The sequence below is a fragment of the Oryctolagus cuniculus genome, chromosome 18 (genome assembly GCF_964237555.1).
Source record: "Oryctolagus cuniculus chromosome 18, mOryCun1.1, whole genome shotgun sequence".
NCBI classification, from domain to species: domain Eukaryota; kingdom Metazoa; phylum Chordata; class Mammalia; order Lagomorpha; family Leporidae; genus Oryctolagus; species Oryctolagus cuniculus.
Genome location: NC_091449.1, coordinates 8,058,633 through 8,075,522, shown reverse-complemented (window position 1 = coordinate 8,075,522; position 16,890 = coordinate 8,058,633). Strand labels below are relative to the sequence as shown.

At 47.8% G+C, this 16,890-nt stretch overlaps 1 protein-coding gene across 3 annotated transcripts in view; it reads right to left on the bottom strand.

Moving 5' to 3' along the window:
* SLC6A16 (solute carrier family 6 member 16) overlaps positions 1 to 16,184 on the bottom strand; it is a 31,018-nt gene extending 14,834 nt beyond the window's left edge. The window contains exons 1-8 of one of the 3 annotated variants that reach the window (XM_051840705.2): positions 15,988 to 16,184; positions 10,507 to 10,608; positions 9,451 to 9,959; positions 8,876 to 9,033; positions 8,574 to 8,700; positions 8,216 to 8,391; positions 7,867 to 7,977; positions 7,439 to 7,680 (exon numbers count right to left, since the gene is read on the bottom strand). In XM_051840705.2, coding sequence (XP_051696665.2) covers positions 7,439 to 7,680; positions 7,867 to 7,977; positions 8,216 to 8,391; positions 8,574 to 8,700; positions 8,876 to 9,033; positions 9,451 to 9,959; positions 10,507 to 10,511 — 1,328 coding nt within the window. In that variant the 5' untranslated portion in view covers positions 10,512 to 10,608; positions 15,988 to 16,184. The remainder of the gene's footprint in view (positions 1 to 7,438; positions 7,681 to 7,866; positions 7,978 to 8,215; positions 8,392 to 8,573; positions 8,701 to 8,875; positions 9,034 to 9,450; positions 9,960 to 10,506; positions 10,609 to 15,987) is intronic. The other 2 variants (XM_008253010.4, XM_070063088.1) reach the window with 2 other exon arrangements.
* Between the last annotated feature and the right edge of the window lie 706 nt (positions 16,185 to 16,890).

Genomic DNA, 16,890 nt, shown 5'->3' with positions numbered 1-16,890 from the left:
CCAGCGGGTGAAAGACCTCTCTCTCTCTTTCTCTGCCTCTCCTTCTCTCTATGTAACTCTTTCAAGTAAAGAAATCTTTAAAAATATATAAAATAAAATCAATACATAAAAATCAATAGCCTTTGTATATATAGATAATGCCACGGCTGAGAAACAACTTCTAAGATCAATCCCATTCAGAATACCTTTGAATAATTTAATTAAGGATGTCAAAGATCTCTATGATGAGAATTACAAAACATTTAAGAAATAGAAGACACAAAAAATGGAAAAATCTTTTCCAAGTTCATGGATCAAAATGTCCATACTACCAAAAGCAATTTACAGATTCAATGCAATACCAATCAAAATACCAAGGACATTCTTCTCAGATATAGAAAAAATGTTGCTGAAATTCATATGGAAACACAGAAGACCCCAAATAGCTAAAGCAATCTTGTACAACAAAAACAAAGCCAGAGGCATCACGATATCAGATTTCAAGACATACTATAGGGCAGTTATAATCAAAACAGCCTGGTACTAGTATAAAAACAGATGGACCAATAGAACAGAACAGAAATGCCAGAAATCAACCCATGCCTCTACAACCAACTTATCTTTGACAAAGGAGCTAAAATCAATCCCTGGAACAAGGACGTCTCTTCAACAAACGGTGCTGGAAAAACTGGATCTCCACATCAGAAGTATGAAACAAGACCCCTTACACCAGAGGTATGAAGCGAGACTCCCACCTTACACCTTATACAAAAACCCACTCAAAACGGATTAAAGATCTAAATCAATGACCCGATACAATCAAATTATTAGAGAACATTGGAGAAGCCATGCAAGGCATTGGCATAGGGAAAGAGTTCTTGGGAAAAAACCCAGAGGCACAGGCGATCAAATCCAAAATTAGCAAATGGGGTTGCACCACACTGAGAAACTTGTGCACTGCAGAATAAACACTCAGCAAAGTGAAGAGGCAACCAACAGAATGGGAGAAATTATTTGTAAACTATGCAACTGATAAAGGATTAATAATCAGAATATATAGAGAGATCAAGAAACTCAACAGCAACAAATCAAGCAACCCAGTTAAGTGGGCAAAGAACAGGGCCAGTGCTGTGGCAGAGGAGGCAAAGCCGCCGCCTGCAGTGCTGGCATCCCATATGGAAGCTGGTTTGAATTCCAGCTGCTTCACTTCTGACCCAGCTCTCTGCTGTGGCCTGGGAAAGCAGAAGGTGGCCCAAGTCACTGGGCCCCTGCATCCACGTAGGAGACCTGAAAGAAAACCCTGGCTCCTGGCTTTGGATCAGCCCAGCTCCAGCCATTGCAGCCATTTTGGGAGTGAACCAATAATGGAAGACATCTCTCTCTCTCTCCCTAGGCTCTCTAATCCACCTCTCAAATAATAAATAAGTAAATCTTTTTTAACATTTATTTATTTATTTGAGAGTTATAGAGAGAGAGAAGGAGAAAGAGAGAGAGAGAGAGATCTTCTATCCACTGGTTCACTCCCCAATTGGCCAGAGCTGTGCCCATACAAAGCCAGGAGCCAGGAGCTTCTTCTGGGTCTCCCACATGGATGCAGGGCCCAAGGACTGACGCCATCTTCTACTGCCTTCCCAGGCCATAGCAGAGAGCTGGATTGGAAGTGGAGCAGCCAGGACTCAAACTGGCATACACATGTGATGCCGGCACTGCAGGCGGCAGCTTTACCCGCTACACCACAGTGCTGGCCCTCGTAAGTAAATCTTTTTAATGATTTATTTATTTGAAAGGCATGGTTACAGAGGCAGAGGGGGGAGTGTCTTCCATCTGCTGGTTCACTCTCCAAATGGCTGTAATGGCCAGAGCTGGGCTAGTCCAAAGCCAGGAGCCAGGAGCTTCTAACAGTTCTCCCACATGGGTGCAGGGTCCCAAGTACTCGTGCCATCTTCTACTGCTTTCCCAGGCCATTGCAGAGAACTGGTTGGGAAGTGGAGCATCCAGGACTTGAACCAGCACCCATATGGGATGCTGGCACTGCAGGCAGTGGCTCCACCTGCCACGCCACAGCGCCAGCCCCACCCCCATAAGTAAATCTTAAATTAAAAAAAAAAAAAAAGAAATGGGCAAAGGACTTAAACAGACATTTTCCTTTTTTAAAGTTTATTTATTTATTTTATTTATTTGAAAGACAGAGTTACAGAGAGAGAGAGAGAGGTCTTCCATCCGCTGGTTCTTTCCCCAGATGGCCGCAACAACCGGAGCTGCATCGATCGGAAGCCAGGAGTCAGGAGCCTCCTCTGGGTCTCCCACGTGGGTGCAGGGCACAAGGACTTGGCCATCTTCTACTGCTTTCCCAGGCTATATCAGAGAGCTGGATCAGAAGTGGAGCAGCCGGGTCTAGAACCAGTGCCTATATGGGATGCTGGCGCCTCAAGCCAGGGCTTTAACCCACTGTGCCACAGCACCAGCCCCTAAACAGGCATTTTTCTTTTTTTTTTTTTTTTATTTGACAGGTGGAGTTAGACAGTGAGAGAGAGAGACAGAGAGAAAGGTCTTCCTTCCATTGGTTCACCCCCCAAATGGCCACTATGGTGGGAACTACGCCAAACCAAAGCCAGGAGCCAGGTTCTTCGTCCTGGTCTCCAGGGGCCCAAGCACTTGGGCCATCCTCCACTGCCTTCCTGGGCTACAGCAGAGAGCTGGACTGGAAGAGGAGCAACCAGGACTAGAACCGGCACCCATATGGGATGCCGGCGCTGCAGGCGGAGGATTAACTAAGTGAGCCACAGAGCTGGCCCAACAGGCATTTTTCAAAAGAGGAAATTCAAATGGCCAACAGACACATGAAAAAATGCTCAGGATCACTAGCCATCAGGAAAATGCAAATCAAAACCACAATAAGGTTTCACCTCAGCCCTGTTACAATAGCTTTTATATAGAAATCAACAAACAACAAATGCTGGTGAGGATATGGGGAAAAGGTACCTTAATCCACTGATGGAAGACACGGTGGAAGACAGTAGGAGATACCTTAGAAATCTGAATATAGACCTGCCATATGACCCAGCCATCTCACTCCTGGGAATTTACTCAAGGAAATAAAATCAGCATATGAGAGAATTATCTGCACCCCATGTTTACTGCAGCTCAGTTCACAGTAGCTAAGATATGGAATCAACCCAAATGTCCCTCAATTAAAGACTACATAAAGAAATTATGGGGTAACTACAACATGAAGTACTAAATAGCAGTAAAAAAAAATCCTATCATTTGCAACAACATAGATAAAACTGGAAAATACACTTAGTGAAATAAGCCAGTCCCAAAAGGACTAATACCGTATGTTCGCCCTGACCTGTGGTAAGTAATCTACAGAAGTGAAATCGACGCTTTGAGATGCAATGACTTTGAACAGCCTTTCTCGATGTGGAGGAACAGTTTTCTCTTTCATACTATCTGCTGAACTCTTTAGTTAGTATAGAGTTAATTATATTGAACATAGACCTTAGTAAAAAATAATGGGAATAGGAGAGGGAGGAGGACGAGGGTGGGAGTGCAGGTATGGTAGGAAGAATCGTATGTTCCTAAAGTTGTACTTACGAAATGCATAAAGTTTGTATTCCTTAAATATAAGGTTAATGGGAAGAAAAAGACTAATACTCAGAATCTTTGGCATTTTAAGTGTACTGGATGAACAGAAATCTTTAAAATAACAGTCCACAGTTAAGAAGGTGGAATTCAGAAAGTAGACAGCTGGAATTTTTTAAAAAAAGACTTATTTATTTATTTGAAAGAGTTACAGAGAGAGGAGAAGCAGAGGCAGAGGCAGAGGCAGGGGCAGGGGCAGGGGCAGAGGCACAGAGGCAGAGAGGCAGAGAGACAGAGAGACAGAGAGAGAGAGAGAGGTCTCCAATATGCTGGTTCACTCCCCAATTGGCCGGAGCTGCGCCGATCTGAAACCAGGAGTCAGGAGCCTCCTCCAGGTCTCCCACGAGGGTAAAGGGGCCCAAGGACCTGGACCATCCTCCACTGCTTTCCCAGACCACAGCAGAGAGCTGGATCGGAAGTGGAACAGCTGGGTCTCAAACCAGTGCCCATATCGGACACTGGCATCCCAGGCCAAGGCATTAACCTGCTGTGCCACAGTGCCATCCCCAGCTGGAATATTCCATGAATAGGTATGGTCTTTTTTAAAAAAAGATTATTTATGTGAAAGGCAGTTATATACAGACAGAGATCTTCCATACTCTGGTTCTCCTCTCAAATGGCCACAATGGCTGGGCCACTGGGTGGCACCTGGAACTCCATCCAGGTCTCCCACGTGCGAGCCCAAATACCTTACACCATTTCTACCACCTTCCAGGTACATTACCAGGGAGCCAGACCAGAAGGAGAGCAGACAGAATTTGAACCAACCCATACGAGATGCGAGCGCTGCAGGCAGCGACTTAACTCACTGTGCCACTAGGCCAGCCCCTAGGGATGGTCTTAAATGCCATTTTGATATGGGATTGGAGTAACCTACATGTTTGCCATTTTTAATATAACTTTGTTAGTATATCATAAGTTGTTTACTTGACAGCCTCTGAGTTTGAAGGTTCCTAGGGTTCAAAAAGGGCTCTGGGGAGGCTAATATAAGATATTATATATATTGAGTGTTCGGATCTGGCTGAAAAGCCCATGAGAGTATTTCAGGCATGGAAAGCCAAGACACTCTGGCAAAAAGATCTCTGTGAGTGAGATCCCAGTGGAAAGAACAGGTCTTCAAAGAGGGAGGTGCCTTTCTCTGAAGGGAGGAGAGAACCTCCACTTTGACTATGACCGTGTCTAAACAAGATAAGAGTCGGAGAACTCAAGGGGCTTCCATAGCCTTGGAAACTCATAACTGGTGCATAGGGAGATTACTGATGCCATAAACAGGAGTGTCAATTTGTAAAGTCAACAACAGGAGTCACTGTGCACTTACTCCTCATGTAGGATCTCTGTCCTTAATGTGCTGTACACTGAGGCTTAATGCTATAACGAGTACTCAAACAATATATTTCACTTTGTGTTTCTATGGGGGTGCAAACGATTGAAATCTTTACTTAATGTACACTAAACTGATCTTCTGTAAAAAAAAAAAAAGAAATTATCAATTCCCAACTTGACTCTCACTGGGATTAAACATGACAATAGGTCTGATCTGATTTCATCATCATTTAAAAAAAATCATCTATTATTTTTCACTTTATGTTTCTGTGTGGGAGCAAACTGTTGAAATCCTTACTTAAGGTATACTAAGCTGATCTTCTGTATATTAAGATAAAAGAAAATGAATCTTGATGTGAATGGAAGGGGAGAGGGAGTGGGAAAGGGGAGGGTTGTGGGTGGGAGGGACGGTATGGGGGGGGAAGCCATTGTAACCCATGAGTCGTACTTTGGAAATTTATATTCATTAAATAAAAGATAAAAATAAATAAATAAATAAATAAAAAGATATATATTGAGTGTTTTGTTTTAATGATAACATAGGGTTGTAGGTACTCTCTGTGGAAGAAGCAAGAACCTGGAAATTGTGCCCTAGGACTGAAATTTTCCTATAGGTTTTGTAGACAAGCAGTGTTGAAAGGAAGAGAGTAACAACATTTCCAAAGTGAACATAGTGATCATTTCAGTTATCCAGTACAATCACAGGTAAAACTGTTAAGTAGGCAAAATTGGTTTGGATGCTGGTCTCATCTAACATACACTGACCAGAATTAGATTAACCAGATTTACTTTAAAAAAAAAAAGATTTTATTTATTTATTTGACAGGCAGAGTTACAGACAGTGAGTGAGTGAGTGAGAGAGAGAGAGAGAGAGAGAGAGAGAAAGGTCTTACTTTCATTGGTTCACTCCCCAAGTGGCTGCAACAGCTGTGGCTGCGCCAATCTGAAGCCAGAAGCCAGGTGCTTCCTCCCGGTCTCCCATGGGGGTGCAGGGGCCCAAGCACTTGGGCCATCCTCCACTACTTTCCCAGGCCACAACAGAGGGCTGGACTGTAAGAGAAGCAACAGAGACTAGAATGGTGCCCATATGGGATGCTGGCACCGCATGCAGAGGATTAACCTAGTGCTCCACGGCGGCGGCCCCCAGATTTACTTTTCTTTTTTTTTTTTTTTTTTTTTGACAGGCAGAGTGGATAGTGAGAGAGAGAGAGACAGAGAGAAAGGTCTTCCTTTGCCGTTGGTTCACCCTCCTATGGCCGCCGCGGCTGGTGCGCTGCGGCCGGCGCACCGCGCTGATCCGATGGCAGGAGCCAGGTGCTTCTCCTGGTCTCCCATGGGGTGCAGGGCCCAAGCACTTGGGCCATCCTCCACTGCACTCCCAGGCCACAGCAGAGAGCTGGCCTGGAAGAGGGGCAACCAGGACTGAATCCCTGACTGGGACTAGAACCCCGTGGGGCGGCACCGATAGGCAGAGGATCAGCCTAGCGCCGGTCCAGATTTACTTTTATGGCTTCCTGAGCCAAATGGGAAAAATGTACAGAAGTTTAAACCTGTGGTTTGTGTGATATATTTGTTTTAGTGATTGACCACAGCAGGAGCTCAGTGTATTAATCTGTCAGTTCTTAGCTCAGAATGCTGGGAGCAAAACTAGATAAACAAATGAAACCAAGATGCCCAGTAATTCCCAAGTGATCACTTTCCTAGGCAATCCCCTTGACAGATAACTTTTGGTTTTTATTTTAATAGTTAAGATCTGGCCGGCACCACGGCTCAATAGGCTAATCCTCGGCCTTGCGGCGCTGGCACACCAGGTTCTAGTCCTGGTCGGGGCACCGGATTCTGTCCTGGTTGCCCCTCTGCCAGGCCAGCTCTCTGCTGTAGCCCGGGAGTGCAGTGGAGGATGGCCCAAGTGCTTGGGCCCTGCACCCGCATGGGAGACCAGGAGATGCACCAGCTCCTGGCTTCGGATCAGCGCGGTGCGCCGGCCGCAGCGGCCATTGGAGGGTGAACCAACTGCAAAGGAAGACCTTTCTCTCTGTCTCTCTCTCTCTCACTGTCCACTCTGCCTGTCAAAAAAAAAAAAAAAAAAAGTTAAGATCTAATAATAATATGCCAGGGAATGTTTTAAGCCCTTTACAATATCTATATGATATATACAGATATATATCAACTTTCATAGGCTGTAGGTATCATTTTTTTTTAATTTTACAGATGAGGAATTCAGGGTACACAGGTAACTTGGAAGTGGCAAAGACATGATATGTCCCCAGTTAGGGTCTAATCTTGCTCTTAACTGCCTATAAAGGTAATAGGAAATTAAAAAAAAAAAAAAGAAATATTATCTCTGTATTTATCTATAGAGGAAAGTGAAGAACTGCAAGTACAGCTGAGGTTGAGATGAGTAAGTCTGGTCTCTGTAGAACCTTTAAGGTTCGTACATCTAGGTTTTGTTAACTCCCCGAGGCTGGGACCCTCCAGGAGCTGGCCTTACTTCTCACTGCAGCGGTGCGTGATGACTGTAGCCCAGAGGCCCAGGAGAGAGAAGATGAAAGGGATGGTAATGACCAAGGTGAACAGGTTGACCACAGCCATGACAAAAGCATCAGTGAGACAGTTGTTGGATTGGTCCATGTGCGAGGATAAGGAGGCGACAGGGCCAAAGCCTAGGCCCAAGTCAAACAAGACTTGGCACCCTGCTCGGGACCACACCTGGATGTTGTACATGGATGATATCTAAAAGGGAGAAGAGCAGTATAAGGGAGGGATTAAAAAGAAGGAGAGGACAACTACAACAAAAATGTTAGGGTGGGAGAGGAAGGGGAGAGGCATAAAAGGAGATAATGGGGAAAAGAGGCCCTAAGAATAGGCAGCTATGTTGTCCTCTAAGGCCTGATAGGGAGTGAGGGAGATATACCTCACCTTGGCAACCACCAAATGTTGAAGGCCATACGTGGCCCCATCCTGCAGCAGACTCCAGAAGAGGAAACACACGATGAAGAAATAAGGCAGCGGTACCAAGACATACATTACCTGAATTGAGAATGGGACATTATCAGCAACCAAGCACCAATAAGGGTCAACCAGTAGTCAGCAGAGAGCAAAAGTTCTGAGTCAGATATTAGTAGGAGTTAGAAGGTAGCCTTCAGCAGGGTCAGGGTTAATGGGAGTGAAAGACAGGAGAGGGTAAGAAATTATGAGGCCAGCAATAACAAAGTGAGGAGTGGGCTAAAGCATGAGAATGTCAAGGAATCCAAAAATGGTGGCTCACCTTCCCAACGAACTTGAGCCCATTGGATACGAAAGCACCAACAACACACCATGATATAAAGAAGGGCAGGGTCAGACTGAAGGCTGGTGGCCCACCATCCTCAATTCTGTCTGAGGCCTTCAAGGTCTCCTTGTACCAGAAGTACATGGAAGGTGTCGTCCGTGCACAGTCAGGATCTGAGGGAACCTGGCTCTGGACATGCCTGCTGGACAGGGAGAGCCCTCCCCTCTTCCTTCTCCTCTCCACCTCCCTCCCCTCCACAACACCTTTCTTCTTCATCTCCCTCTTCCTGTCTCTCCATGCTCCTTCCTCCTCTCCCAAGTTCCTATCCCATTCTGCTTTCCCTTCTCCTCCTTACCAAAGTCACTGGAGTTCCTCACTAAGGGACATTTCTCCCATGGAGCAGGAAACTGAAAGGACTGGCTCAAGTAGAAGAGGATCCAGGCATTGACCACATTGAAGTACATGCTGGTGAAGAAGCACACCTGGGGACAGGGAGGAGCAGCTAGGACAGTACAGGGACAGGAAACAGGAGCGGATCTGACAGGGGACTGGGTAATGAAGGAACGTGACCCATGGAAGTGAAGTCACAGGATCCGTTCTAGTACAAGGGTCTGGGATGGGATAAAAGATAAGCCTGGAAAGCCTAGCACTCCTCACCGTGAAGCTGGTATACCCAACACCACCAGCCCAGGGGCTAATGATCTTCCATAAACTCATGTTGCTCAGGCGCATCCTCTGGCCGGCTGCCAGCTCCAGGAAGAGGAGAGGAACCCCGACTAAGAACAGCAAGAGGATGTAGATAACAAAGAAGCTGCCTGTGGAGAGGAATCAGAAGGGTGTCTGAGAACCCTCTGGTCTTTCTGTACTTGGGATTCTTCAGGGCCCAGGGAAATATGCTCCCCACGAGCAGCATCCCTTGGGGCCACACGCATCAGGGCTCACCTGTTTCCACATCCCTCACAGTCCCGGGTATCCAGTCCCATGGACTGCATCTCCTGGAATACCCAGATACCCAGTTTCCAGCCCCACCTCTGACCCAGGACTTCATGTTCAGGGACCTTGCACTCCCTGCCCTTCCATGATCCTAGGTGCTGGGGCACCTTGATTCTATTCTGCTCAGAATGTCCATTTTCCAGCCTCTACATATCTCAGAGTCAGCAGAATTTGAAGCATGGACAGGCCTCTGCCGTGCTCGCTCCTATGGATCTGTGCTACCTGGCCCCCACACTTACAGCCTCCATAGTGAATCCATATGTAGATAAAATGCCAGATATTGGATGGTCTCACACTGTAGCCCAGCTGGGACAGGATGTATTCAACCTTCCCAGCCCACAGTGGACGAGTGAAGATCTTACTCTCTTTGTTTTCTGTCATCTGAAACTTCTCATCTGAGAGAGTCTGTTTAAGCATTGAGGAAGTTACCGCAGGCAACGCAGTTTGCTTTGGATTGCCAGTCCTGGCCTTAGCCACAAAGGCCTGAGTCTCCCAAGCCTGAGCCATTGCAGCCCGAGTTGCGGTTGCCTGGGCCTCTGAGACATAGGCTGCTGCAGGCAGGGCCCCTGGCACTGGGCCCTTATCTTCCCAAGCTTGAGTTCCTAGAAGACCATCCGAGAGCTTTGTTTCGGTAGATGAGGACTTTGTCATCAAGAATTCTAAAGCTTGAGCCTCTGTCTTCATCTCAGGCAGACTCTCTGGGGCAGCCCCAGCTTCTCCAAGGGAGGGTTTGCCTTCCGGAGCAGAGCTTAGGAATACCAAAAAGTGCAGATTTTAGATTTCAGAATTAAGTAACTAAGCTCCAAAACAACCCTCAACACCTCTTAAAGCAAGTCTTCCTTTCTACTCCTAACACCATTGACATCAAAGCACACATACAAAAAATTCTTACCAAATTTTACCTAGAAAAGTTTTCATACAAGAGACAGGGATAGAGACACACAAAGCTAGCAGGGGGAAATCCCATTCAAAGGATTTCTCAAAACACTAGGTATAATCCCTATAGAGAGGGGTACCATTTAAAGTCGGCTTTTGAGTCAGAGACTAATTGAACAGTAAGTCTGCCTTGTAACCCCAGAAAAGTCGCTTTACCTCTGAACTTTCTCGTCTGTAAAACACTCAGGTCTCTGCTCACACACTGCCTCACCAGAGGTGCCTTCCCTGTCTGCCTATCCCGAACACCAGCTACCCACCCATCTCTCTCTGCTGTTTCCTCCACTGCATGCTCATTCCCAAGTGCCAGCTGTGCCTGTCACCCCCCTGACTGCTCTTCCCATCAGAGGACCAGGCACTACCTCATGTCTGGGGCCACTCTCCTGTCTGCCCTCCGTGCTCGCACCACTCTGGCCTTTTGTTGGCTCTTCAAATGCACCACGAGAGAATGGACAAAAAGTATGCTGAAAAAGAAAAAATGGTTTGTTAAAGCCAGGACGGGAGAGAGGGAATCGGAGATTCTTCCAGAGGGGAAGGAGCATGCTATCCATCAGAAGACAACGGGCAGACCTCAAGGCATCACCACACGGCAGGCTCACGGGCAATTCATGATGAGACACTGTTCCCAAAGAGCTCTCAGCTGCTCAGACAAATGCTTGTATTCAATGGTAGGTTAACACACAAACTGAGGTTCAAATCTCAACCTTTGGTTCTCTAGACACTTAAGATTGCAATGAAAGAAAAGGCTGAGAGGAAAGGACATTAATACACAGAAAACAGGACTGTTGGGATATTTAGATTTTTCTGCTTTTAAATTGGTTTTGCAAATTGTCTATAAAAATCATGTTTTACTTTCATAATAATGAAAATATGCATTGATAAGGTGAAGTTAAAAATAAAAATATGATACTGGACACAGAAATCATATTAAGTCTCTCTCTCTCACTGTCCACTCTGTCAAAAAAAAATAAAAATAAAAAAATAAAAAATAAATTAAAAAAAAGGGCCGGCGCCACGGCTCACTAAGCTAATCCTCTGCCTAGGGGCGCCGGCACACCAGGTTCTAGTCCCGGTTGGGGCGCCGGATTCTGTCCCGGTTGCCCCTCTTCCAGGCCAGCTCTCTGCTGTGGCCAGGGAGTGCCGTGGAGGATGGCCCAGGTGCTTGGGCCCTGCACCCCATGGGAGACCAGGAGAAGCACCTGGCTCCTGCCATCGGATCAGCACGGTGCGCCAGCCGCGGCGGCCATTGGAGGGTGAACCAACGGCAAAAGGAAGACCTTTCTCTCTGTCTCTCTCTCTCACTGTCCACTCCGCCTGTCAAAAAAAAATAAAAATAAAAAATAAATAAAGAAATCATATTAAAGCAGCTCACATCAGCCAAACTCAGGAAAATTAAAGCATCAAAAGAGAAAATAATAGGGGCTGGTGCTGTGGTGTAGCGGGTTAGGCCGCTGCCTGCAGTGCTGGCATCCCATATGGGCACCAGTTTGAGTCCCAGCTGCTCCACTTCTGATCCAGCTCTGCTACAGCCTGGAAAAGCAATAGAAGATGGTCCAAGTCCTTGGGCCCCTGCACCCGTGTGGGAGACCTGGAAAAAGCTCCTGGCTTTGGATTAGCACAGCTCCAGCCATTGCGGCCATCTGGGGACTGAACCAGCAGATGAAAGACCTCTCTGCCTCTGCCTCTCTACAACTCTGCCTTTCAAATAAATAAATAAATCTTCACAGAAAATTTCTTCTCTACAACAGAATGCAAACTAATAAATGTACAAGAAATGATGAAATAGAAAATCATTATTTACCCCAAATTCACCAAGTTGTACACATTAAATATGTACAGTCGTTTACATGTCAATCATGTATATGGTATTTTTTAAAAATCATTGTTTGGAAACTACCAGGGTAATAATTCATCCAAGCAAGAATTATCAATGGTTGCTAACATAAGATGGTAAAGGTTAATGGAGACTGGGTAATTGTAGCATTACTCCATCTCCCCACAAGATACTCTCCTTCAAAACCAGGAAAATACGATCTTTACAGTGTTAGACACTACCTCAGCTAAGTAATAAAATCTACTGACATAATGTGCCTCCTGATGCTATGTATTAATAATACAACATCAGGGGGCTGGCGCTGTGGTATAGCGGGTAAGGCTATCACCTGCGACACCAACATCCCATATGGGCACTGGTTCCAGTCCCAGCTACTCTACTTCTGATCCACCTCCCTGCTAATGCACCTGGAAAAGCAGCGGAAGATGGCCCAGGTCCTTGGGCCCCTGCTTCCCACCTGGGAGACTTGGAAGAAGCTCCTGGCTCCTGGCTTCAGCCTAGTCCAGCCCTGGCCACAGCAGCCATCAGGGAAGTGGACAAGCAGATGAAATATCCCTTTCTCTCTCTTTCTCTGTCTCTCCCTCTCTCTCTCTCTGTATCTCTGACTTCCAAATAAATAAATATATTTTTTAAAAAATTTAAAAATAAGAAAGATCTCAAATCAACAACCTAACTTTACAATTTAAAGGACTAGAAAAAGAACAAACTAAACTCAAAGTTCACAGAAAGAAGGTAATAAATATTAGAGAAGATAAATGAATATACAATAGGGAAAGTCAATGAAAATAAACTTGTTCCTTGAAAAGATCAACAAAATTGACAAACCTTTAGCTAGATGGACTAAGAAAAAAAAAGAGGAACAATTCAAATAACTAAAATCAAAAATAAAAATGGAGACATTACTACTGATTTTATAGAAATAAGAATGTATGTAAGAGGGGCTGGCACTGTGGCACAGCAGGTTAAAGCCCAAGCCTGCAGCGCCAGCATCCCATATGGGCACCACTTCATGTCCCGGCTGCTCCACTTCCAATCCACCTCTCTGCTATGGCCTGGGAAAGCAGTAGAAGATGGCCCAAGTCCTTGGGCCCCTGCACCCATGTGGAAGACCTGGAAGAAGCTCTTGGCTCCTGGCTTTGGATCATCTCAGCTCTGGCTGTTGTAGCCATCTGGGGAGTGAACCAGCGGATGGAAGACCTCTCTCTCTCTCTCTGGCTCTCTGGCTCTCTGGCTCTCTGGCTCTATCTCTCTCTGTAACTCTTTCAAATAAATAATTCTTTTTTTAAAAAAAGTATATAAGAAAGTACTATGAGCAAATGTATACCAACAAATTGGATAACCTAAAGGAAATGGACAAATTCTTAGAAACACAAAACCTACAATTTTACTCAATGTTTCATTACTATAGAGTAATATCTGAGGTAGACTACTTTTTTTTGACAGGCAGATTTAGACAGTGAGAGAGAGACAGAGAGAAAGGTCTTCCTTTGCCGTTGGTTCACCCTCCAACGGCCGCCCCGGCCGGTGCGCTGCAGCCAGTGCACCACATTGATCCGAATGCAGGAGCCAGGTACTTCTCCTGGTCTCCCATGGGGTGCAGGGCCCAAGGACCCGGGCCATCCTCCACTGCACTCCCTGGCCATAGCAGAGAGCTGGCCTGGAAGAGGGGCAACCAGGACAGAAACCGGCGCCCCGACCGGGACTAGAACCTGGTGTGCTGGCGCCTCAAGGCGGAGGATTAGCCTAGTGAGCCACGGCGCCGGCAGATAGTTTTGTTTTAATTTGAGGGTCTAGAAAAACAAGATCCAAACAGCATGGCCCAGGCTCGTAGGAAGGCCCCCAGCCCTGGGCTGCATTCCATCAAAGTGTGGTCACGTGTGTATCACTGCATGCGTGATCTCTCATGGGGCCCCGCCCTAATGATCTAATGTGATCTAATCGCTGCACAAAATCCACATCTAAATATCACAGAGTAGTTTCCTTCTGCCTAACACAATTAGCATAGGACTCTAGGGATTAAATCTGCATGACTTCAGAGGGACAAACCCTATTCAAATCCATAGTCATCGCAAGACTAACTCAGGAAGACAGAAAACTTTAATGTACCTATAGAACTGGTGCCTACAGAGAGGAAATCAACAACCAAAACCTCCTAACCAAGAACAGCTCTGGGGCTGATGGCTTTGTGGGTAAATCCCATGAAACCTCTAAGGAACTTATACCAGTCCATCTCAAACTTTTTCAAAGAGTTGAAGATGTGACAAGTTATTCTATGAGACCAACATTACCTTGACACAAAAGCCAGACAGACACAACAAGAAATCTACGGAGTGGGGCCGGCGCTGTGGCACAGCGGGTTAAAGCCCTGGCCCGCAGTGCCAGCATCTCATATGGATGCCAGTTCGACTCCCAGATGCTCCTCTTCTGATCCAGCTCTCTGCTGCGGCCTGGGAAAAAGTCCTTGGGCCCCTGCACCTGTGTGGGAGACCCAGAGGAGGCTCCTGGCTCCTGGTTTCGGATTGGCTCAGCTCTGGCCGTTGCGGCCATCTGGAGAGTGAACCAGTGGATGGAAGACTTCTCTCTGAATCTACCTCTTTCTGTAACTCTTTCAAATAAATACAATAAATTTTAAGAAATCTACAGAGCAATATTCTTTATGAATACTGATGCAAGAATTACCAACAAAATAGCAGCCATCAGCAGCAGCAGTTCTTCAGGGATACATACATACATAGTAGAAGTATAAAGAAGAGCAAAGAAAAGATTATCACAAGAGTTAGCCCAAACGTGACTTCTAGAAGGGAGACTGGCTTAATCACAGTGACCTGTCAACCGCAGGTCCTCGAGAGCCCAGGTAATGTTCTATTTCTGGATCTGGTTGGCAGTTACACAGATATAAGATTACTAACAATTAAATAAGTCTCTTTATATGTTCTGTGCACTTTTCTGGATACATAATTTATTTCACAATTTAAGATGTTATAAAGAAAAAAAAAGATGAAATATCCAGATAATTAGGGGGAAAACCAGAATAAAACGGAGTCAGGAAAACTAAAAGGAGAGAAAGTAACCAAGAGCCTATGACACAAAACCAAACAGGCTACCCCCTACAAAGTGCTCACCATAACTTATCTCATTTGTGTGTGTGTGTTTCTTTTGGGACAGAGGGTAGGAAACAAACAACGAAACAGAAATCCTCACTCAAGTTGTTCAAAAGCGAACCACGGGGAAGCGGGAGACGTCGGAGCGTTTCTGCAGTCCCTGTAGCTGTTACCCAGGCAGCGCAGCCTCACAGGCCGCACACGCTTGGCCCGCAGCAGGGGTAAGCAGCGCTCCTCGGACTGGCGGAATTCACCTCGCTAACCCCGACCCGGCCCGGGTCCCCTGCGATCAAAAGGCAAAGCTGCACTCCCACAAAACCGATGCACTCTTCTGGGAGAACATTCGAGAACAGCAGCCTTCAGCCCGGTTCCTTGGTAAATGGATCAAGGTCCAGCCCTCGGGACGGCTGCACCCTGCGTCCTGGAGGCCCCCGGGCCCACGCCCTCCGAGGGGCGCCGGAGCCCCCGGGAACGCCTGCTCCCCACAGCTCATCTCCTTCCCGGGAACTAGCACCCCTGAGAGGAGGAAGCTGGCGTCCGGGTTCCTCCAAGAGCGGGAACGAACTCTCTGGCCGGGGCTGGAGCCGGCCGGAGCGTCGTCCAGCGCCCGGGCGCCCACGGCGTCGCTCTCAGGCCGGGGGCTGCCGGCCACGTCCGGTGAAAGCCAAGCCGAGGCACGGGCTCGGGGGGGCTGAGGCCGGCTTCCCAGGTCCTGAGGCGGAAAAAAATTTTAAAAATAATAACAATAAAAAAAGGAGCCCACAGAGCCCCGTACGGAGCCCGGGGAGTCCCGGCGGCTCCCACCCGGCGCCCTGTCACCCTCAGCGAGCCCCGGGCCCGGCATGGCGCCCACGCCCATAGGACCTGTGACCGCTTCGGCGGCGTTCCCGGGGCCAACTCGCCCTCACCCTGGCCTTAAGGCTCCCGCCAGACGATTCGGGCAGCAGTCAGGCGAAAACGACGAGACGCCGCCTCTGAGGAGCCACGCGGTCGCCTCGGCCACCCTCGGCCTTCGACAGTCGCGCTCCGGCGACGCTCCCGGCGCCTCCGCAGGCCCGTTCCCACCGTTTCCCTGAGCATGCGCCGTTGCCCCCTCGCGCGCCCCGCACTGACGTAGGGAGCGATGGCGCCACTCCGCCCTCGCCGGCAGCCCGCCCTCCGCGCATGCGTGTGCGCACACGTGTTCAGGGCGCGCATGCGTGTGCGCACACGTGTTCGGGGCACGCATGCGTGTGCGCACACGTGTTCGGGGCGCGCATGCGTGTGCGCACACGTGTTCGGGGCGCGCATGCGTGTGCGCACACGTGTTCGGGGCGCGCATGCGCCTCGGCTCGCTTCGCATTCCTCCTTGGGGGCGCGGGCCGCGTTGTTCCCAGGCTCTCAGGAGTGGCCCTTGTCTGGTGCGTGGGCTTTGCTTCCGCTCCCCCGAGCGAGGGGCTTGATCTTCCCATTCTTTCCTTCGAAGCCATGTGGGAGCAGTGGGTTCAAGCGGCTGCTTGGGACGCCACCGTCCCATATAGGCGTACAGTGGGAGCCCCGCTGCGCCACCCCCCACCCAGCACCCTGCAGATGCACCTGCGAATGCCCAGGAGATTCCCAGGAGCTTGGGCCCCTGCCACCCACGGGGCACACACGGATGGAGCGCCAGGCTCTTGCCTGGGCCTGGCCCAGACCGGCTGTTGGTGCCACTTGGTGCGTGAACCGGTGGCCGGAAGATCAGTATCTATCTCCCTCCCTCTCCCTTTCTCCGTGTCATTCTGCCTTTCAAATAAATTTTTTAAAGATTTATTTATTTGAAAGGCAGAGTGACA